This window comes from Hyla sarda, chromosome 2 (genome assembly GCF_029499605.1).
Source record: "Hyla sarda isolate aHylSar1 chromosome 2, aHylSar1.hap1, whole genome shotgun sequence".
Taxonomy (NCBI): Eukaryota; Metazoa; Chordata; class Amphibia; order Anura; family Hylidae; genus Hyla; species Hyla sarda.
Window position 1 is genome coordinate 373911473 of NC_079190.1, and position 25380 is coordinate 373936852.

At 39.2% G+C, this 25380-nt stretch overlaps 1 protein-coding gene across 2 annotated transcripts in view; it reads right to left on the reverse strand.

The window, feature by feature from the left end:
• WSCD1 (WSC domain containing 1) overlaps window positions 1-25380 on the reverse strand; it is a 249912-nt gene that overhangs the window by 102457 nt on the left and 122075 nt on the right. For both annotated transcript variants that reach the window (XM_056558435.1, XM_056558436.1), the window contains one exon: window positions 15500-15615. In XM_056558435.1, coding sequence (XP_056414410.1) covers window positions 15500-15615 — 116 coding nt within the window. The remainder of the gene's footprint in view (window positions 1-15499; window positions 15616-25380) is intronic.

Sequence of the window (25380 nt, forward strand, 5' to 3'; positions counted from 1 at the left end):
GCAGTCAACAGATGTGGACAAATGAACGAGAGATACCAGCAAAGTATAGGGTCAGATATGAGGCAAGACCTGCAAAAGGTAGAAGCAAATATCACCCATACGCCCGGGTCCGAGAACCTCCACGCGTTCCGTCACTGAGTGACTTCCTCAGGAGTGTGGAGATGTAAGCTAACAACGTGTCTTATATACAAAAACTATTAACAAAGAATACCTTGCAGGTGTGACAACAGGAGACCACGCCGCAGCCGCCATCTTGCTGTATCAGCTGACCCACAGGGTCAGAGTTCAGGGGCGTGGCCATGCCGCATGACATCACCAATAGATATAAGAGTGTCCGCGGTCTCCACTAATATGGCGCCCATATATTTATTTGGCGTCCATGGACGCCATCAAGATTCACTTGGCCAATAACTATCTTGACTTGGCCGAGCATTCATATGTTCTGAATGGTGAGAGAGAAGGGGAAATCCTCTATTTGTCAGATTTGGTGAGTGATTACCTCGCTGAAAAAAAAAGGAGTCAGGAAGTCAAAATCCAACTTGCCTGATCCTTCTCTCCCCCCGAACATTATCTCTCGAGGGACAGTCAGGAGGCTTTCAAATACATTAGAAATCAGCATTGTTGGCCTTCAGACTATCATAAGTCCCACTGTAACATAAAGTAAACCTAGTAGATCTTTTCCAGAACACTTGGTTCTAAAATTCCACCAATTGGAAGCAGGTTCCCCGAACTCAGCACTTTTAAAAAAAGAAGACAAAAAGTCCCAATTTAGAGGTAGAAACAGGTATTCTGAATTGTCTTTACAATAGGCAAGCCTTTAGAAAGGAAGCCTGGTCCTTTTTGGATAGACAGTGCACTACAAAATGGATTTCCTTTGAACGGCTTTAGTGTAATGATAATGAAGAAAGGATGATTTGCATTTTTCTTAGAAGCAGGAATGAATATTATGGCTTTTTTTTTTCTTTTTAACCATTGGCTATATATTAGTTCAATATTTTATGATTGGCCAAGGGCGATTTCTGAAAGGAATTCAGATGCAGGATAATAAAGGGCTCACAAGGTAGTAAAATGAGGGGAAATGTATCAAAGCCTTTGTTATGGTTTAGATGTCACATGGATTTTCTGTTCTGTGTTAACAATTTACTAATAATAGTCACACTAGTAGTGAATATCTAAGAGAGAAAACCTTATTGGACACGACTTTATAATTTTAATATCCTAGCAGCGGCATTAAAAAAGTGCAACAACAATTACCGTATCTTTCGCCCTATAGGACGCTCCGGCATATAAGACGCACCCAATTTTAAATGAGGAAAATGTAGAATACAGTGTTAAGTATAGGTCACAGTGATCTTCAACCAGCGGACCTCCAGATGTTGCCAAACTACAACTCCCAGCATGCCCGGACAGCCGTTGGCTGTCCGGGCATGCCAGGAGTTGTAGTTTTGCAACATCTGGAGGTCCGCAGGTTGAAGGCCACTGGTATAGGAAGTTGTACTCACCTGTCCCCGCTGTCCTGGATGTCGCCCTCCACCGCTGTCGCCGCGTCCCCGGGGTGTCCGGGTCGCTCCGAAACGTCTCTGCTGCCGGGTATCCTCGATCTCCGTCATCACTTCGCTATGCACGTCGCTACTATTGGATGACGGGGCGGCGTGCGCGACAACGTGATGACGACGAAGGAGAGCGCTGGCCATGCAGGGGATCCCGGCACAGAGAAGACACAGAGGAGGCAGGTAAGGTCCCTCCCGGTGCAGTCGGGTTAGTGTCACTTTCGCTCCAGACGCGGCGGTCAGCTTTGATCGCCGCGTCTGAAGGGTTAATACAGGGCATCACCGCAATCGGTGATGTCCTGTATTAGCCGAGGGGTCCCGGCCGTTGATGGCCGCAGGGCCCGCCGCGATAGGTGTATATTCGCCGTATAAGACACACCAACTTTTCCCCCCCAGTTTTGGGGAACAAAAAGTCTGTCTTATACAGCGAACAATGCGGTTATTATTATTATTCATCCTCATAATAACATTCTCATAGCAGCAGTGTCAGAGTTCTGAGCTTGAGAAAAGCATGTTTATATGTTTTTACAAGTATATACACCAAACCAATGCTTGAGCATTTAATATGTGAAATAGAATGTAAATTGCCTCTAGTAAACATGTAGTCTCCATTCCAAGAAACATTAATAGATCTTAGGAAGGACAGAGATAGGAAATCCTGTGTATAACAGAGAACCTCCAGGCTTCCTACCTTATGCCCAAGCTTCCTACCATAAAGTTTGTACAAGGACAGTTAACGATGTGTAAATATAACTAACATTTTGGCTTCTTACAAATCGGAATTTTTTTTCGTAAATCAGGAAGATGTTTTAGAAAATAATAACACAAGGCTGAGGTTAAAGGGGTACTCCACTGGAAAACCTTTTTTTTTTTTTTAAATCAACTGGTGCCAGAAAGTTAAAATGATTTGTAAATTACTTCTATTAAAAAATCTTAATCCTTCCAGTACCTATCAGCTGCTGTTATTATGATCCATGGGAAGTTCTTTTCATTTAGAATTTTCATTTTGAACTCCAAAAATGGTCTGCACACCCTTTGGAAAAAATAACTGAAATCATTTGCTTTCTATAACCATCAATAAGCTTCTTACACCTCTTAGCCAGGATGTTGGACTACTCTTCCTTTGCAAACTGCTCCAGGTCTCTCTTATTGGAAGATCGCCTTTTCCCAACAGCAATTTTAAGATCTCTCCACAGGTGTTCAATGGGATTTAGATCTGGACTTATTGCTGCCACTTCAGAAATCTCCAGCGCTTTGTTGCCATCCATTTCTGGGTGCTTTTTGATGTATGTTTGGGGTCATTGTCCTGATAAAAGACTCAAAGTCTCAGATGCAAACCCAGCTTTCTGACACTGGGCTGTACAGTGCGACCCAAAATCCGCTGGTAATCCTCAAATTTCATGATGCCTTGCACACATTCAAGGCACCTAGTGCCAGAGGCAGCAAAACAACCCCAAAACATCATTGAACCTCCACCATATTTCACTGTAGGTACTGTGTTCTTTTCTTTGTAGTCCTCATTTCATTTTTGGTAAACAGTAGAATGATGTGCTTTATCAAAAAGCTCTATCTTGGTCGCATCTGTGTACAATATGTTTTCCCAGAAGGATTTTGGCTTACTCAAGTTCATTTTGGCAAAATGTACTCTTGCTTTTTTATGTCTCTGTGTCAGCAGGGGTCCTCCTGGGTGTCCTGCCATAGCATTTCATTTAATTTAAATGCTGATGGATAGTTTGCGCTGACACTGATGCTCCCTGAGCTTGCAGGGCAGCTTGGATATCTTTGGAACTTGTTTGGGGCTGCTTATCCACCATCCGGACTATCCTGCGTTGACATCTTTCAAAAATGTTTCTCTTCCGTCCACACCCGGGGAAATTAGCTACAGTGCAATGGGTTGCAAACTTCTTGATAATGTTATGCACTCTGGACAAAGGCAAATCTAGATCTCTGGAGATGGACTTGTAACCTTGAGATTGAAGACTTGAAAACCAAAATTGTGGAAAAATATCAACAGACAGTTCTATTCTCCTCTTTCTGTTGTCCATGCTTAGTGTGGCACACACAGACACACAATGCAAAGACTAAGTACAATTCTCTCCTTTTTATCTGCTTTCAGGTGTTATTTTTATATTGCCCACATCTGTTATTTGCCCCAGGTGAGTTTAAAGGAGCATCACATACTTGAAACAATCTTATTTTTCCACAATTTTAAAAAGGGTACCAATAATTTTGCCCATCCTATTTTGGGGGTTTGGTGTGACATTATGTTCAATTTGCTTTTTTTCCTCCCTTTTTTGGTTTAGTTCCAATACACACAAAGGGAATAAATATGTGTATAGCAAAACGTGTTACTGCAATCCTTTTCTGTGAGAAATACATCATTTTCTTGAAAAATGTCAGGGGTGCCAACATTCATGGCCATGACTGTGTATAGGGGTGCACATTGTAATTGGCATTGTGAGATACTGTGACAGGGTGTTGTTTCTGTCTAAAGGAATGGCTCCAAAGGAAGCCATAACATCTGTGCGAGATCTGTTAACGAGAGATACTAGTTTTGTTGTTGTCAAATCAAAGATGATGATGGGGCTGATGCTCTGAATGGAGCCTCTGATGATGGTGTCAACACAGACATACTCTGCTGAGTGTGTTGTGCAGGAAAAAATGCAAATGGGCTAAAAACAGAGCTGATTTATTTCAAAAACAGCACAACACCTGTCCTGAGGATTTTGTGTGGTATTGCAGCTCAGTACTATTGAAGTGAATGGAGCCAGGTTGTAATACCACAAACAAACGTCATGGTGCTGTTTTAGGCTAAGTTTCCACTTGTTTTTTTTTTTCTGGCAGTTTTTGGAAAACTGCCACTACAGCTTTTGAGCCAAAGTCAGAAGTGGATCCATAAGGGAAGAGAAGTGTAAGTCCTTCCTTTATATGTCCTATTCCTTTTGAATATACTTCTGGCTTTGGCTCAAAAACTGCAGTGGCAGTTTTCCAAAAACTGCCAGAAAAAATAAAAAAAAACAAGTGTAAACTTAGCCTTAGGAAGAAATTAGCTGTGTCTCTATTCTATTCTTGGGTACTCCCGTGGAAAACTTTTTTTTTTTTTAAATCAACTGGTGCCGGAAAGTTAAACAGATTTGTAAATTACTTCTATTAAAAAATCTTAATCTTTCCAGAACTTTTTAGCGTCTGTATACTACAGAAGAAATGGTTTTCTTTTTGGAACACAGAGCTCTCTGCTGACATCATGACCACAGTGCTCTCTGCTGACACCTCTGTCCATTTTAGGAACTGTCCAGAGCAGCATATGTTTGCTATGGGGATTTTCTTCTACTCTGGACAGTTCTTAAAATGGACAGAGGTGTCAGCAGAAAACACTGTGGTCATGATGACAGCAGAAAGCTCTGTGTTCCAAAAAGAAAACCATTTCCTCTGTAGTATTCAGCAGCTAATAAGTACTGTAAGGATTAAGATTTTTTAATAGAAGTCATTTACAAAACTGTTTAACTTTCTGGCACCAGTTGATTTAAAAACAAAACTCCACGGGAGTACCCCTTTAATATTTAGGATCATGGAAAAGCCAGCAGTTAGCACAAATAGGACAATAGAGACAAGAGTGGATCTCCTGACTGCAGTGCAGAGTAAAGGAGTTATCTGATCAAAGACAATCCAATAAATGAAGGCCATAACAATGATCCTGGGATGGTATATGAGGGTGGACCCTTACCTTAGGGTGTTAGCATAACACCTGCAGTAGCTTTGAAATGTAGTTGGAAGGTTGCAGCATCCAGGTTCCTCTAGGCTCTCAGTGGTGGAGTCCAGTGCATCAATAAGAAAGAAAAAAACGGATCATCTGAAGGAGCTCAGACCTCTGAGGCTTGTTAAAAGGAAAGTGTTTCCAGCCCGTACCGGGCTCTTCTTCAGGCAGTAATAAAACAGTGTTTATCACGTATACATTTAAAACAAACCGATGTTTCACTTCCGGGTTCGGTATCGGAAGGGCCGAACCGGAACCGAAACTTACAGTATAGTAAGTCCAAACAGACCTGTGTACATATATAAAATAAAATAAAAAGAGTTATACTCAATTAAAAAATTGTGCCTTAAAAAGTATAGAATTCAGTAGACATATAAAATAACTGAAAAGTATCGGTAAGCTTCTATGGGTCGGTGGCACAGGCGCAGAACTGATCTTTTTAGAACGACTGAAGGTCAGATGCGGGGAGCCGCTGTTTGGGTTGTGCAAGCGCAGTAATGTGTAAGAGAGTGCTGCAGTGACATCCTTGAGTAGTAAGGTGATTACGTATGTATATGGGGAGTAAACAAAAAGACATCGATATGATCCGAGGTCAATATGCTGGATAGGCAAGTTTATCCAATTATTTCTTTTACTTCGTTCAGACCATGAGGGTATAACGTTCGGAGTGTGAACATCCAGAACATCTCTAGTTTTTTCAGTTGATCAAAACAATTGTTAACTGTTTTTGGTACAGAATCAATGGGCATAATCGTGATGTCTTGGTCCAATCCTGGATGTGCAAGGGTGGTATATTTGGATAATCCGTGCAATAGTAATTTCTTTCTCATATTCAGGCTATGCTGATTTAGCTTCAAGTGGAGAGGTATTGTGGTCCGGCCTATATATTGCAGTGAACAACGGGCACATTCGATCAGATAAATGACATGATCTGTGGTACAGTATAAGTGATATTTAATTGGCGATACATTCCCAATTAAATATCACCTCAACTGTACCACAGATTATGTCATTTATCTGATCGAATGTGCCCGTTGTTCACCATCTGCTAATCGGTTTGTTTTAAATGTACATGTGTTAAACACTGTTTTATTACCGCCTGAAGAAGAGCCCGGTACGGGCTGTAAATGCTTTCTGTATTTGCGTTGCACCTTCAGTAAAGTACCCCTTTTATCAGGCCTCAGAGGTCTGCGCTCCTTCAGATGATCCAATTTTCCGTGATCGGACTGATCCATTTTTTTCTTTCCTAATAGCAATGATCCTGGGACTCCTGGAAAACAGCTTATTTTGTCTGAAAGTTTGATGTTACTGTACATGTGGCTATTCAAATTGACGGCACTCCCTGTAATTCATGGAAGAATCAGGTCCACCAGATTGAGATGACTCTGGCTTATATTAAGGAGGACTCCATCCTAAGACATCCATATGCCATAATAAGGCACACAAAAGTGGCATTGTCAGTATGAGATGACTCCTTAAAGGCAGTCATTATTCATATGTTGTTCCCTCATGGCCAAACCAACTGAATTTGGACTATTTTCCCTGATGGAATATGCTGTAACAGGCAGGAAGTGAAGAAAAGACTATCATCCTCTATCCACTTTGTGTCCTCTCTCCCCCTTCCCCCTCACCACCCCCCAACTGAGACAGAGATCATGTAACACTTTAGGTTTCATTGTAAGCCACACCTCTTTTTGACATCATACCGGTAAGCTACAACTCTATTTTAACACCTTCCAACCAAGCAAGCACCTCTCTTTAACAGCTTATCAAGCTCAAGCCCGCTTCTGACAGTATAACAGCAAGTCATACTGGTCTTGGCAGTGAGGACTATTAATATGGTGTCCAGGAGGAAGGAGCAGAGAGAAAATGGAGCAGTGGGTAGAGGTGGATGGTGCAACGGGGAGCAATGAATGGAGCCAGAAACAAGCCACCGGACTATGTAAGTACATTAAACACCATGTGGATAACTTTTTTTTAGGCCTTCAGATAACCCCTTGAAAGGGGTATTCCAGGCAAAAACTTTTTTTTTATATATCAAATGGCTCCGGAAAGTTAAACAGATTTGTAAATTACTTCTATTAAAAAATCTTACTCTCTCCAATAGTTATTATTAGCTTCTGAAGTTGAGTTGCTGTTTTCTATCTAACTGCTTTCTGATGACTCACGTCCCGGGAGCTGTCCAGCTCCTATGGGGATATTTTCCCATCATGCAAGGGATATTCTCCCATCATGCACAGCTCCCAGGACGTGACATCATCATTGAGCAGTTAGACAGAAAACTTCAGAAGCTAATAACTATTGGAAGGATTAAGATTTTTTAATAGAAGTAATTTACAAATCTGTTTAACTTTCCGGAGCCAGTTGATATATAAAAAAAAGTTTTTGCCTGGAATACCCCTTTAAGCTTAAAGTGGGTATCCAGGAATAGAAAACAGAGCTAATTTTATCTAAAAATAGCACCAAAACTGTGATGTGGTTGTGTGTGGTATTACAACTTGGCCCCATTCACTCCAAGAGAACTTAAATGCAATACCACACACAACCTGTAGAGAGTGGTGGCAATGTTTTGGGAATAAAGCTCTGTTTTTCTATTCCTGGATAACCCCTTTAATAATCATTCCCAAAGGAAATCCTTATGTACCCTTATCTGGAGATCGCCAATAGCAAAAACAAATTACTGCTCCCCAAATTAAAATCCCATCCTACAGTAAGGAATGATATTTCTACCATGAATGATCCTTATTGTAAACGTCTATGATTATAATCAGCCACTTGCTGTATAAATTTTACACATGTATAACACATGCCAAAGTTTATATTTCTATTATTTCCTCTGCCATTCCTGGTTCTCCATATATTTACACTTTAAGCAACCAGTGAAAATATACTTAGCATATGAATATATATTTTTTTCTTTTTTGTAAGAATACGCTATGCAAATAGATAGAAAATGAAATGCAAAAATATACTTTGATATGCAGCGCCATCACCAGAGAATGCTGCATGATTAGCAGATGGTGATATGCATCTTAATAAGAAAGCCACTGAGTGCATCAAATGCCTGGGAAAAATAAAATGTTATAAAATTGGTTACATGAACATATTGGGGCCTGGTGTGAAAAAATAGCCTAGTTCTCATTAAATGATTTTAAATGTACCACTCTCGCTGAGGATCCTGCACAATGTGAAATCAGAAAAAGGGTTTTGATTGATCGAATTGCAAGATTTTTCTTAATTTCTTATGGATTATGCAGCATGTAATTATTAATGAAAAGCGCAGAATGTCAGAATACTCGACAATCAGGGCTTCAAGCGTATTCTATATGAATAAATAGCAATTCCATTCATGTGATGAGATTGTTCTGATAATAACATTCAGGGTTGTTTGGAACTTCATATGTTTTATTATTGCCCTGCAAACATGGTGATGGGGTAGCAGGAAAGTCCCATGGAATTGAAAGGTGGTTTGTCCTCACAATGAGGCGCCCTAATGAAGGGCAGCAAGTTATAACAGGTCACACTAGTGCTATCCCTAATGGCTCGAAAAATATTGTGCAGTTTGAAAATCAGATGTAAAGAAAGTCAGCTGTATTCATGAAGCAGCCCGGAAATAGAGCAGCGTCAGCAGAGCCGTAGCTAGCTCTTTATGTATTCGAGGAAAGCAGTCCCCCCAACATACAGTCCTATGTAAAAATACATCTTCTCCTCATCTCAGTCCCTCCAACATACAGTCCTATGTAAAAATACATCTCCTCATCTCAGTCCCTCCAACATACAGTCCTATGCAAAAATACATCTTCTCCTCATCTCAGTCCCTCCAACATACAGTCCTATGTAAAAATACATCTTCTCCTCATCTCAGTCCCTCCAACATACAGTCCTATGCAAAAATACATCTTCTCATCTCAGTCCCTCCAACATACAGTCCAATGTAAAAATATACCATCCCCTCAAACCCTCCAATATATAACCCTATGTAAATATACAAAGCTCCCTTCAACAAACAGTTCTTTATAAAAATACATCATCCCCTCATCTCAGTCCCTCTAACATATAGTCCAATGTAAAAATATATAATCCCCTTCCCTCAAACTCTCCAATATACAGTCCTATGTAAATATGCATCACTCCATTCAACATACAGTCCTATATAAAAATACATCACCCTCTCCAACATACAGTCCAATGTAAAAATACATCAACCCCCCCCCACCACCACCACCACAATATACAGTCATTTGTAAAAAAAAAATCACCTTCCTCCCCTCAGTCCCTCCAGTATACAGTCCTATGTAAAATATGCATCGCTCCATTCAACATACAGTCCTATATAAAAATACATCACCCTCTCCAACATACAGTCCAATGTAAAAATACATCAACCACCCCCCCCACCACCACCACAATATACAGTCATTTGTAAAAAAAAAAAAAAAAAAAAAAAAAAAAAAATCACCTTCCTCCCCTCAGTCCCTCCAGTATACAGTCCTATGTAAAAATGCATCACCCATCTCCCCTCAGCCCCTACAGCATACAGTCCCATGTAAATATATTTCACTCCACTCCCTTTATAACCTCCAACATACAGATTCATGTCAAAATAAATCACACCATCTCCCTTCAGGCCCTCCAACTTACAGTCTCATGTAAAAATATAACCCTGTCTCTTCTTATCACATTTTATATCTATATATTCCCCCTCGAATACCCCATCATACCTTTGTGGCATTTTTATTTTTTATTTTATATTCCATCTATTATTCCATCTATATCACCATCTCATTCTCCCCCAATCCCTATCATGTATTATTATCCCTACTTTCTCCCTCCCTACCCTCTGTGACCCACCCCCCTTTCTTTCCCTGCCATGTCCCATCCAGCCAAGTATCACATCATTCCCCTCCGATCCAATCCATCATAGCTTCAGCAAAGCCATTCACATCTCTTCTTTTCATGGGCTCCTCCCAGCTCCAACTTCGCCACCATCTAACAGCGCTCACACTCATTGACAACGCTATGTCCGTACAACAGCGCTGATAACTGGGCACATCAATGGACAACAAAAGTGCCAATAGGAGCGCTTGGCTGCCCACAGACACATCAAGGCCCCCCCCTTTTGCCCTCCGCAATGGCTATATGTCGCTCTCTTCGTAAAACATGCTGCCAGCGCTAGCTACAGCACTAGCAGCAAGTAAAAATAGCCCCTTTCAGGGCTCATTACTATGAAAACCCCAAATTTTGTGTGAAATTACTCTAATATCTCTCCGCTCCAACCAGTAATTTACACATATTTTATATGCCTACACCAGAAGTGGCTGTTCCGTACATGATTCCACCTAAAACATGAGGGAATACGTTCATCCATCAGATAAATCTCCTTTTTAATCTATGAAAGTACACTATAAGTTTTTATTAACACTATATATATATATATATATATATATATATATATATACGGTACAACTATAGCCTTTTAACTTTATATGTGATTTTAATACATGTTATAGTAAATGTATGCATTTTAAATCTCAAAGTTTTTACGTCATTTACCTAATTGCTGTTTGTGAATACCTTAATCCTTGATTGGAGAAAACCCTGTGATAGTGTCTTACAACCTTTGTACTAGCTCCTTGTCCTGATGAAGGGCCCACTTATGGCCAGAAACGTGTTGATGTGCTTTGAATAAACGCTACCCGATAAAATCCTTAAGAGCTTGGTCTCTTTTAATTCACTTGGTCCAGCGCTGCAGAAAAAATCAATTTTTTTATCTACTTGCATCTATTACCACCGACGACTCCAGGGAGTGCTCGGAAGGATTGTAAGCTGCAGGACCAAAAATACTCACTCGAATTGAGGTGTTGTGCTCTTAGCGCAACACTATATGGTGAGTGAGATTCAACCTTTGTTCCTATATCACTGTTTAACTGTATTTCACTAGGGGCACGTTCTCTTATTTTCCTTTTTTATCTCCTTCATGTAAAATATGGCAGCTAAAGCCCTTAGCAGCAGCACCACACTAAAGGAATATCATTGAAGAGGTATCGGCTGAACAGTACAGGCTGACAAGCCTGCAGCCTATGAGCCACTGGGATGTAAGCAATGAGTTCACATCATACCATTACAGGCTGCAGAGCTGAAAGGAGGGACCTCACTATTCATGGTATGGATCCAAGACTAGGTGAGCAATACACACACCTATATATATATATATATATATATATATATATATATATATTTATACATACAGTCATTCAGGTGTGATTTTTATATTGCCCAGACCTGCTACTTGCCCCAGGTGAGTTTAAAGGAGCATCACATACTTGAAATAATCTTATTTTTCCACAATTTTGAGAGGGTGCAAATAATTTTGTCAGTTTGGTGATACATTATGTCCAATTTGCTTTTTTTCGTCCCCTTTTTTGGTTTAGTTCCAAAGGGAATAAACATGTGTATAGCAAAACGTGTGTTACTTCAATCCTTTTCTGTGAGAAATACTAAATTTTCTTGAAAAATGTCATTTGTGCCAACATTTACGGCCAAGACTGTATATATATATATATATATATATATATATATATATATATATATATATATACACATATATATATATATATATATATATATACACACAAACATATATATATATATATATATATATATATATATATATATATATATATATTTCTGTTTTGCCACAATGGGACAAAATTACTCTATGGGAGCACTGGGGGAAGCACTATGACAAGGGGTAACAGGGATCACTATTACTACATTGGGCAAAGGGGGCATTATTATAGCTTTGGGACACGAGGGACATTATTACTATATAGGAGACAGAAAAATTGAGAAAAAAGGTGGGGTGTTTCTTGGTGTGGTCATTTTGCTGTAAAAATAGAGAAGAGTAAAAACCCACCACCACACCTATTGGTGTCGCACTGACCTTGAGCAACAAGGCACATAAGAGAGCACAACGAAAGTGTAGACTTAGAGGTGGGTGGTAGGTGTAGCACAGTTAGCTGCTCGATACCCAATTTCTGCGACCCAAAGGTTGCAGAATGTGATAGTGTGAACAAATAGAAAAGCAAAAACAGATAGGATATAGTCTTTGAGCGCTATTGTTAGATGGTTCAATAAAAGAAACTTCGATCTGCCAGCATATACACACAATATTCTTTATTCAGATAGGTATAAGCAAAAGGACAACAGGTTTCTCAGGTCCAAAACAACAAATAAGTTTTGAAGGACCTGACAGCCGCAGAACAGGACTCAACCACGGGACATCAAAATTTACTGCTGTTTTGGACCTGAGAAAGGTGCGAGTGGGTGCCGAAACCCGTTGTACTTTGGCTTAGACCTATTTGAAAAAAGTATATCCTGTGTATATGCTGGCTGATTGAAGTTTATTTTATTGAACCGTCTAACAATAGCGCTCAAAGACTATACCCTTTTTTATTTTTCACGCTATACAGGATACAGAAAGGCATTATTACTGTATGGGGGGACATTGGTGCATAAGACTGGGCACAGGGGGCACTGCTAATGAGTGTCTGCACCGTTGGGGCAGTATTTGTGAATGGGATGACAGCTGGAGCATTATTCGTTAGTGGGGGGGGGGCAGTTAAGGCATAATTAGTGAGGACATTTTTTACCATATGGTACTTATGATCCTAGTCATGCCCATGTTCCCGGTTGCTTCTTGGTGAGGGTGAGATGGACCAGGCCTCAGGGCCTCCACACTAATATGCTGCTTCTATTAAATTCTGTAAAGGTTTTTTTTTTTTTTTTTTGTATAACTAACTGGTCTAATCCTTAAAATATGCTGACATTAAGGAGGACAGTATATTCTCATCATGACATATCTCTTTTAATATGAAAGTCAAAATCACACCTAATCTGCAACAAATTTCCATGTGTGAACATACTCTTAAGGGGTACTGCAGGAGTATTCTTGAACATACATTTTACATTTCAAACTGCCTATTATAAGACTGTACTGTCAGCACTTCTGCCAATAACTAGCTGAAGTGCAGCCAGTGAGTACAATTTTTTTCAATGTTCTATGGACACCCTGGCCACTTTGAAATGTAAAACTTATCCTCTGGAAATCCCCTCTGATGTACTGTTGTAGCCACAGCTTACTCAACTGTCGATGCGTTACTCAATAGGAATATTGTGTCATAAAAAGAATGCACGGGAGCAAGGACCACTAAGTCGGAGTTAGGGTAGAGTTCAATAGCAGAAGCCACTCCTCTATCTAATTTATTTAGCAGTGTGCGCCTCTTAATAAATCAGGAAAGTGAAAAAGCAGTATCAAATAAAGGGTACATTCAAACCATGGGTACATTCAAACCCGGCAAAAAGAAAATAAATTAGCAGCTGACCCAACGGGAGTCACTAGCTGACTATGGTTGGCTTATTGTATTGAAATTAATGGGGAACAGATCAGGTGGGGATATGGCAGCAGTTGTTTTCTTAATTTTCTAGCCGGACCCTGCTGCCCCAAATATGGTGTGAATGCCCCTTATGATGATCTTGATAATTTCCCCTTTAAGTGCTTTTTTTCCTTCCAGACTAAGCCCCACTCTTGACCATTGTCTCTGGTATCGAAAAAAAATATTATTTGTAGCTCAGGTCTACGGTATTACAGCTCAAGTCTAGTCATTCACTACAAGACGGATCTCTGACAACTATAAATGTAAAGGGTTGTGCGCCAATGCATCATCACAGGAGAGGCAGAGATTTCTATCTCCTGGAGAAAAATAATGATGGTTTCTATTGAATAATTGTTAACAGAGATCTTAAAAGGTTAAAGCTCTCATGTTATTAAAAAACTGTGTGTCTTTCCCTCATACAGGCAATGAGCTTTATTTGCCGAAACAAGTTTTGGCTTAGTAAGCAATACTGGCTTAATAATTAGATCATTTATTTTAGCTGTCTGATTAAGTGATAGTTTGTAGCTTAGGTTCAGGGGCATCCAATTAAAAAGAGATATTTAATTTGTATTCTAATTACATGTGTGTAACAGCGCAGCCTATGCTGTAACAGTCAAGCTATGTTACTTTTGTTATTATTCCTTTTGTTTTTATTAGTTTTATTAGAATGGTCAGTTATACTGTTGTAGTAAAAGTCTTGTTGCAGTCTGTGTGCAGCTCCTGGTCCAATACATCAAACATATTCATAGGCCTTTATTCACCTGATGGAAGCTAAAAGAGCGTCCTTTTGGGCCACCTCCATTGCTCTAATAAACATTGATCATTTTTTATTTTCTTTTAGCTCTGTGAAATAGCACTATCTGCTGCGCTATTCCAAAGAAAAGATGGAACATTCACAAAATTGGTGCAGTTATCTGTGCCAATTTATTAAGAGGTACAAGCCTGCTAACTAAGGCCCATTTTCTGACTGCCCATGCGTCAGACAGGCATTCATTTCAGTGGCAAAAGCGTAGTCAGCTACTGACTACATTCGGGTTGTTTTCCAAATGTTTTTAAGCACTGAAAAGTGCTTAAAGCCTTGCTTCTCAGTCTGAATCAAAACTCGGATATGCTCAGTAAATGACCCAAAGTAGTCACTAGCTGACTGTGCTCGGGCCATCAATAAATGGGGTCCATACCCGTCTGAGCACAGATATGTTGGCGTGTCATTTTGACAGTTTCCCACTATATTGGTGCCCTGAAGGTCCAGCCTTTTAGTTATTTTCTGATGACACATTTAAATTAGGTCAGATACCCTTGTTCATCTATCCAATTTATATTTCTAGGAAGTTGGTTGGGGCAGATACGGGAAGCTTTTCCAGTTTTTCAGCTAGGACTTTTTTTTTCTTTATATAATGAATGATACAATGAGGTTTGCAAGCCTCTTGCAACTTCCTTCTAATACAGAAATTAATTAAATCAAACCAAACCCAGACAAAAAATATTTTTTGCCACTTGACTGCTCTTCTATCTGGGCCATTATATAACAAAATCAACTATATACACGTTTCATGCATTTTTAAGAGCCCAGAATTGGGCGTGCTTGACCTGTAATGCAAACTGCGTCCAGCATTGATGGTTGTCCACTAAAAACCACTTACAGTGGACACTTTTAATGTGATGCCATTATAGCTTAATCGTATATATATATATACACATATAGTTTGAACACTTGAATATCAGTAGGTATGAAATGCTATATAGCAGAAAAATTCACTTACTCTTGTAGAACAGAAATCTAAGCACATATCAGTGGAGAGGTTGAGAAACGATGCAGGAAAAACATGAGTCCCATTTTCTGGAGCTCTGAAGCATCCTCGGTAGGTAGAATTCCTCCCTGCAAAAGAAATAAAATTAAGAACCTGATAAAGCAATGTTGAGCTGTTTAACATGGTCCAGTACTCTAGTAGTAGTGTAGATCATAGCAAAAAATTGTCACAATATTTTAAGCTATCACTTACAGTATTTGCACAAATATTTTAGAATTTCCTGCTGTGTTGCCCAAAAATTCAGAGCACTGGGCAAAAACTTGCAAACTTGCAACACCTCCGCGGATGGGGGGACAAGTTTTGATCAAAAAGTGTGCAAAGAGCCTCCATTTTGTTGACCAAGTGTGCTGCTACCATTTTCTACATGTTGTGTACTTGCCACAGCAGCATACACCCGTATGGGTATAGGTTCTGGCTACATTTTTTTTTTTTTGTCTTTGCTGTGCAATTTGGGGGAAGTGGCTCCCTCTGTAGCCATGCATCCCCTCCACTATTCCACAGGAGGTGGTTTGGATTGATAGTGGATCCAACAGGTCACCCAGTCAGTGGCTGCATGCCCAGCAAAGGTGAGATAGTGTTAGGGGCCCATCCGATGTGAGGCCACCTCTGCGTGATGGATGGGGGGACACATTTTGATCAAAAGGTGCGCTAAGAGCCTCAATTTTGTTGACCAAGTGTCAATTGCCAACATGTCACCCAGTCATAGGCTGCATGCCCAGCAGAGGTGAGTGATTGTTAGGGTCCCATCCGATGTGAGGCCACCTCCGTGTGGTGGATTTGGGGACACATTTTGATCAAAAAGTGTGCTAAGAGCCTCCATTTTGTTGACCAAGTGTGCTGCTGCCATTTTCTTTTTTTACATGTTTTGTACTTGCCACAGCAGCGTGCACCCGTGTATTGGGTATAGGTGCTGGCTACATTTTTGTTTTTGCTGTGCAATTTGGGGGGAGTGGCTTCCTCTGTAGCCGTGTATCCCCTCCACTATTTCACAGGAGGTGGTTTGGTTTGATAGTGGATCCAACATGTCACCCCGTCAGTGGCTGCATGCCCAGCAAAGGTGAGATAGTGTTAGGGGCCCATCCGATGTGAGGCCACCTCTGCGTGATGGATGGGGGGACACATTTTGATCAAAAAGTGCGCTAAGAGCCTCAATTTTGTTGCCCAAGTGTCAATTGCCATTTTCTCTTTTTTACAACTGTTTTGTACAATTCTTTTTTTTTTTTTTTTTTTTTTTTTTGATGAAGGGGTTGATTAATTCATGTTGTGTTGTGTTTTTGGTTACTAGTCATAGATATACAGTACTGATATACAGTACTGCAGCCACCCATAACTTGAGACTTGTTCTTTTTCAGGATTGGTGAGTGTTCCAGAGCTAGTAACCTTTAAACATTGGGAGTTGCTAAAGTTGCTAAAATAGGGCATATACAGTAGTCACTCATGTAGAAATTATTATCTCCTTATGCACAATAATAAAGGGGAACCTGTCACTAATTTTCAGCCTATATAACCAGTGGCAGCATGTAATGTATGAATGTAATCATATTTCCTATCATTACATCTGTGCAATCCATGGATGTAAAGAAATTATCAGTTAGTGCAACTAGTCATTTGGGCAGTCAACTGAGTCTTCAGCAAAGTAAACATGCCTGTTGGGGTATCATTGGAAGTGCAGGCATGTCACAATCTTAGAAAGCTATTGCTGCAATCCCACTGGGATCTTTAACCTGTCAAATGTGACGCTACTGGGCAAGCATAAGATTTTGGCAATAACTTGCTGAGATCTGGGCATGACTGTTAATTACACCCCAACAGGCATGATTATAGCTCTAAAGACTGTAACTACTTGCTTGGGGTGCCCCCTCAAATGACTAGTAGCCCTTTCAGCTTGGTATAAGTGATATAAATACAAGATGTAGAGGTTATTCTCCTGTCAGTGTAACAACATTTATAGTATAGAAGAAAAGCTGCTTTCATGACTGATGATCCCTTATAGAGCAATAATAGATCTATGGTCCTGGTCTCATGAAATTATTACCCTGGGAGTTGTTTGTATGTGACAAAGCAGATCTTATAATAAAACTAGTTGAAGTGAGAGGAAAAAAGGCAGCACACTGGCACCTTGTATATGTCCCAAAGATACAGTAGAAAAAAAGGCATAGAGACATCCATCTCTAATAGATTGCCACCCACCTCAAGTGAGCGATAAATGTGCTTAACACCCCTATGTCTGTATTGGGGTACACGGTGGAGGAGTAGCTGCTAAGCCTATAGGGTAACAGTAAAACAGGAGCAACCTGTTCTGTAGAAATTCCAAACTAGTAGTGCAAAAGGACCCTTATACCTGGCACTGCTACTTCTGGTTGATGAAAGGAGGATTCAAAGGTTCCAGATTAAGTTCCATGGGATTTATTCAAATAAAATAATAAATAACAAGCACAATGATGCTTTTTGGGAGAAACTACCCCCTTCTTATATTGATAAGGTACAAACAGTAAACCAGTGCAATATACAGTATATGGTATCAAGATGGAACCCAAACAAGCTAGTGGGTGGAATCACACAGTCACATGTTGACACAAGTACATCAAAACATACTATGTATATAAAACAAGAAGGTAATGAGATGTCATATAAGATGAAACTAGCATAAATAAAATATTATGTATATTCAGTGTAAGGATTTCTCCCTGGGGATAGCTCTGAGGTCATCCTTAACACCGCCACAGGACACCGTTTCCAGTTCAATCAGCAGGCAAACAGTACTTTATGCAAGTTCGGCCCCTCGCCAGCTTTATTAGACAGGTTGCAGGATAAATAAAAACATAACACAGGAACAAACAAAACCCTAGACCGTCTAGTCACTAACTAAATAATCCAGCGTCCCCTGTCTATCAACTGGTGGGCTTTTCCCGGGCAGTTAAACTTATGCCTCTTGCAATCTTCTCCCTGTTCACACACAGCATTTGCAACATCTTGCTTTGTGTCTCCTCCACACTTGGGGCCACTCACAGCTCGAGCTGTGTTTTCCTCAGCAGGACCCCTGCTTCTCCCTACAGCCACCTTGCTGTTTTCTATTGAGAGCCCAGATTATTCTGTTTGACTTCCTTTTAAACATCCTTCCCCTCTCTGGTACCTCATTAATTAGGCCACAGGTGGAGGTTTCTCCAGGGTTAGCTAGGGAAATACACCCATTCCTTGCCACCCTGTCACAGCAGACAAGAAATTAACACAATGCTGCTAGATCCTGCTAGAATGTGCCGTCATGTGAGCCAATATGATAACTTATAGTTTAGTTGTATGACGGTAATCCCTATTGAATTTATAGCCAATGATAACGCAAAGGGGTTCAGTATCTTAAGGAAGCACGAGAACTACTGGAAATTTCCAGGAGCTCATACATGGAAAGATAATAAAATGATGCCTGTCTCTAAGTTGATAACTGTTTTCAAAGTTATAAAATTATGTATTTCTAATAAGCACAAGAATCATAGAGGCTGGGTGATGCTAAGCTAAAGAACGCACACCTTCTCCCTAAACAACTCATCCTACTCTGCATGGGTGATGTACTTGGTTGGTGTATCAACTAAGAGGCATGTATTATATATTTTATTTTCTTATGAGCTGCTAGGACATGTCTGCAGCATTCAACATGATATTAAGTTGACAAATTTCCCGTTAAAGTTGCTCTACTAACCCCTTACATATCACAAAGTATTCTCTTGAGATCCATAGCAATCTCCTGTAATCTTCAGCGACTATAAAAAGAACCTTAGGAAGTGTTTTTTCTATTAAAATAAAAATACTTTCCAGCTCAACCCTTTAACCCTTTATTAAGAATATGATTATATACTGTTGTATGGGTTTTTATGATAATACCTGTGTTTAGCGCTAAATACTCTTTTCTTATAAACTGGGAAACTTGCCAACAAGCTCTCTAATGATCCGGACACTTATGACCAGGATACATATCTCTGAGGTAAATAATATAAAATGACATTTTGTAGAAAACCATGACTCTGTGTCGTGAGACAATGTGAAGACGTCAGCGAGAGAGCCAGAAGCTTCCTACATGTTTCCATCCTGGTAACAACATCCTTAGGGAAACCAATGATATTTTAAAATTTAAAAAAAGTCAGCGTTCAGATGCAATCTACCTCATATTTGTTTTTCTCTCAGGTGAAAGGCCAGTCTGATTAGCAATTACAACAAGCCTTATATTGTGATATTTCATTACAGGTTCAAATGTCACGCTGAAAAAAATAAGCAGAAAAATAAACGCTGATTTCCTTCACCCTACCTTTTGTATTGATTTCTCTACTGATCTGCATTGAAGCAGAAAAATTGGTACTTTAAAGATAGGATTAACCATTACACCTCCAAGTTTGTGCTATGGAAAGTGTCTAATTAACAGTATCTATCTAATTATATTTGTATAGTAAAAAAAAAAAAAAAAAGTTTTGTTATGCGGTAAATGATTTACTAATTATTCTAGGTTTACACTAATGACTAAACTTCCTGTACGAGTATTGATAAACTGGAAAACAGATTTTATCACGTACACAGGATATGATTAAATCTCCAGAGGGGAGAATGGGATAAAGATGAAAAAATTTTCTGTTTATTCACACACTGCAAATTTCAGTCCTAACAGAGTCAGTCCCAGACTCATATCAATGAGGTTTAGCGTGTATGTTCATCTTTTACCTCTAGAAGCCTAGTTTTCTCTGCAATTTCAGGTCATCATCTCTAATAATAATAACAATAATAATACATTTAAGTTGTTGCTATTATTCTTGTTATTGTTTATTATTATTATTATTATGTATTATTATTAATATTATTATTACTATGAATAATAATATTTTCTTCAGTTTCTTTGATATATTAAAATTATATATATTTTTTTTTCTCAGGCCATTAACAATATACATCAATTGGCCATAACATTAATCCATGATGACACTCAAACGATATGTTCATCATAGCTGAGTTCTGCGTAATGCTCTGTGATGTTATAGATAGTCACTCACTAGAATGTTGTGGGTACTGTCCAGTGTACCTATAAGATCATAGCAGATGTACAGCTGTAATACACAGAAAAGTTTTTGGTGCAACTGCCAGAATCAAAGTTACTTCTGATCCCAATTGTTTAACCACTTATAGCAACTGCAGTATCCAAAGTGTTTGACAAAGGGTTGGGGTTCACCATGTCAGTCCATCAGCATCTTTAAAGTAATCACAGGGTGATTATAGGTTATTATGGCAGATGGGAGCCTCAAAATGGCCCCAGGTCTGTCATTACTAACTTTCTTTTAGGCCATGCCAGAGGCATCGCCTAGTAAATTGCTTGTCTGTGTAGCAATGACAGGAAATAATGCTTTGGAATGCTAAGTAGTTATAGTCAAGTAGTGATATAGCTAGTGAGAACATGCAATATATATATATATATATATATATATATATATATATATATATATATATATATATATATATCCTTGTGCTGGCAGTGTGCTGCTGCATTCTTCTGTTGCTGTATATCTAGCCTAGTAGCGTGCACCTGCAGGCCAGGTCCATATAATAGTTTGGTATCAACTAAAGTGCTAGCTGACTTATTCTTTGTCTGTATTGCACATACGGGGGAGTGGCTACCTCCATGTTGGCCTTGCACCCCACCCACCTCTATCAGGTGTGTATATAAGGTGTCTTGGACGTTCCAGACCCTGCCATGCTTACTGAACTGTTCACACAGAGGCATATTCACAGTGTAGGGTCCGTCCCAATGAGGCCACCTTATCGCAGTGGGACGGTCCAAGCTATTTGACCGCCGGCGGAGACAAATTTGCGAGCTAAGTGCCTCACTATTTCATAGTTTCACATTTGCATCTATTACACCATAGCTGTACAGCTCTCCATGTTTTAACTGCATATTCATGTTTCACCTATATCCTTGTGCTGGCAGTGTGCTGCTACATTCTTCTGTTGCTGTATATATAAATATATATATATATATATATATATATATATATATATATATATCACAAGTGGTCACTATGTCCACACTATAACACTCACAAATCTCAATAGTTAAGAGCTGGAACATTAATCCTAAAGTAAAGTGCAAGTTCCAATATAAACTGAAGGCAATAAATAAAAATTTAGTGCGTACACTGAGTATCACATGGTTACCATGTCTTTAGACAAGCTGTTTCCTCTGCTGTTCTCATGTGGACAGCTGGTTTCATGTGCTTTTCCTGTAGGAGATAGCAACAGGATACACTATAGGAAGAAGGCAAACACAGTTTGATGTTGTGAGCAACTCTCTTCTGGAAAACCTTGGATCCAGGTCTTATGTGGATATTAGTTTGCCATTTGTCACATATCTATGGCTACATTCACACTACGTCTTGGACATATGGCCAGAGACAGATTGTGACTCCAGTCAGCTAATTTTTGCACCATATCCTGTTTTGTTGCTGGACTGAAATGCCTTACTCCAGCCGGCTCATTAATATGAATGGAATGAGACGCGGGTCCAGCAAGGATACAGAAGTGGTCGATTTTTAATAACCTGCTGGATACAGCAGCTGTATGCCCAAGACGTAGTGTGAATGCACCCTTAACACGGTTAATAACAAAGTACCCCCTTTTTGTGGCAGTGGAATTCTCTATGACAATTTTTCTGCAAAAACGTCCAAGAAACATATTAGGAACAAGGTGTTGACTTGGTCCCCATTTGTCCTAGATCTCAATCTGAATAAGCATTTGGGGTTGGGGGGGCATGATAGAAATATACCGTAGGTGTAAACCCTGGAGCCCTGGCCTTAAAACTTACAGGACTTAAAGCAGCTATCTTATTGCCAGATACCACAGGGCAGCTTCAGAGGTCTTGGGTTATTGGACAGGTGATTTGATTATTATGGTTAATCAATGTAAATGACTAATAATCCCAAAAATGACAAAGAAAAAAAATAAGCCATGGAAATGCAATGGTAAATAATACACCATACAAATAATATCAGCCTAAACTCTAGATTCAGCTAAGATTCCTAAGCAATGCATGGAACAGAATTGCCTATAGCTGACTTCTTCCTGTGAATAAATCAGTCTTCCCGGGCTCCTCTGTTTGTTTATTTTGAAGCTTGCTGACTTGCCCTTCTAGCCTTGCCTGATATTTACTTATCTTTTGGACTCATTACTGGCAAAATAGAGAATGAGCTTCTTTTCCTAAATGAATAGGCAGATTACTGACACATAGATGAGCTATCATTGTAATTAATGTCTGAAAACATTAAATAATGCCGCACATGTCAAATAGATAATATAAAACATTTGATGCACCTAATCCCTTGTGTTACTGCACAACTATTAACACAATGGCTTTTATGAATACATTATATATGGAAATGCAGCAGATTTGTTAGATCAAACAAGAGCTTGTTACAGAAAATTACTCAGAAATAATATATACAGTAGAAAACAATTATATGATATGCAGCCTTCAGGAGACACCGGCAGCTAGGTAACTTTCTGAAAAGCTTTCTCAATATCAGATTAAGAAAGTGGATTTTGTTTTTTCCTCTTTTCTTTAAAGAATTTAAAATAGTAACTTTGTGAATAGACATCTGTCAACCAATTCAACCTTTTTTATGACCTATCTGCAATGAAAGGTAAACAACCCGGGCAAACAGTAACCAAAATTGCACAGCAGGGGACAACATTATTTTTTGATCTTGTACAAAAGTCAAACAATTTGTCTTGGTCAACGAAAAAATAAGTCATTGCTATATTAACCCCTTAAGGGTGCAGAATTTTTAATTTTTTTTGTATTCTCCTCTTTGCCTTTTAGGTGCCATAAAGCTTTCTATCGACAGACCCTTTTTTGTGGGGGTTTACTTCTACACAGTGCACCTTTTAGTAAAAATAGCAATATCTTTATTTTATAGGTCCATTTGTTTACAGGGATACTCAATTTGTATAGGTTTTGTTATATTTTACTACTTTAAATAAATTAGACATTTTGTACAAAAATTAGTATGCTTAAAATTGTCCTCTTCTGACCCCTACAACACTTTTATTTTCAGGTATACTATATGAGAGCTCAAGGTATACTATATGAGGCTCATTTTTTAAACCGTGAGTTTTTATTGGTACCATTTTGGTTTCAAGTTATTTTCTTCTGCTACATGAAGTGAACAAAAGTCAGAAATTCGGGGCTTTGGTATTTTTCTACATTTATGAAATTCATGTGGTTTCATTACTGTTATATTTTAATAGTTTGGACATTTTCGCATACAGCAACATCACAGATGATTATTTTTATTTTTGTTAGCACTGTTTTGTTTGAATAATGAGAAAAGGGGAGTGATTTAACTCCTTAAGGACCACAGGATTTTTTTTTTTTTCGTTTTTGCACTTTCATTTTTTCATCATCACCTTCTAAAAATCAGAATGCTTTTAATTTTCGCACCTACAGACTCATATGAAGGCTTATTTTTTGCGCCACCAATTGTACTTTGTAATGACATCAATCATTTCACCACAAAATGTACGGGAACCCAGAAAAAAAAATATTTGTGGGGCAAAATTGGAAGAAAAAAAAATGCTATTTTGTAACTTTTGGGGGCTTCCGATTCTACCCAGTGCACTTCTGTAGGTCCATGAGGACTCATTTTTGCACCATGATCTGAAGTTTTCATCGGTACCATTTTTGTTTTGATGGGACTTTTTGATCACTTTTTATAAATTTTTTTAGGGTATACAAAGTGACCAAAAATTAGCAATTTTTGACTTTGGTATCTTTTTATGTATAAACCATTGACCATGCAGTTTAATAAATGTTATATTTTTATAGTTCAGATATTTATGCACATGGCGATACCACATATGTTTATTTCTATTTTATTTTTATATTTGTATATGGAATTTGGGAAAAGAGGGGGGTGTTTAAATCTTTTAATAAGGAAGGGGTTGTGTGTTTTTTTTACATTTTTTTTTTTTTTTTTACACTTTATTAGTTACCTTAGGAGACTTTTAGGAGGAATCAATAGATACCTCATACAAATCAATGTGGTTCTTTAAAACCACATTGATCTGAGTGATCTTCGCTCCATTGATAAAGCCTGGCCCTGCCTCCGGCTACCTCTCACAGTGGATCACCCCCCCTCCCCCCCCCTCGCAATCACACTGTGGGGGGGGGGGGGAGAGATCCACCCCACTGGACCACCAGGGAGCATTTACAGGGTTCTTTAGACGCCACTGTTAGCATTGACAATGACGATCTAAAGGTTTAATAGCAGGCCGTGGCTATTAACGCCGGCTTTCAGCTACAAGAATCAGCTATGGTCCTCCCGGTTACCCCATTAACAGCACAAGGTGGTGTATACATGTCCTTGGTCTAACCAGTTAAGCTTATGTTATGTTAACATTTTATTTTTGCAATTTTCTATTCCCCATAGGGGACTATTACATGCAATCTTTCAATTGCATGCACTTAACAATGCTGTGCCATGGCACATGATTGATTAGTGTTATCAAGCCTCCATTTGTACAGTCTGCTGAGGCTGCCTGCACAGATGGAACACTGATCAAACAATTCAGAGCCAGGCAAGGGACAACCAGCAATGCAATTTCTGAATTTTTGCACATCATTTCATGTTCAAGTTTGGTTGCGTGTCTAAAGGGCTAATACCTGACATCAAATTGATCGGTGATGTCCGGCATTAGCCATGGGTCCCGGCGGCTATTAGCTGCATGCACAGATGAAGCACCAATATGATGGTGCAGAGTCAGGTAAGGGACCTGCCTGTGTCCTCTCAGCTGATTGGGACCCTGTG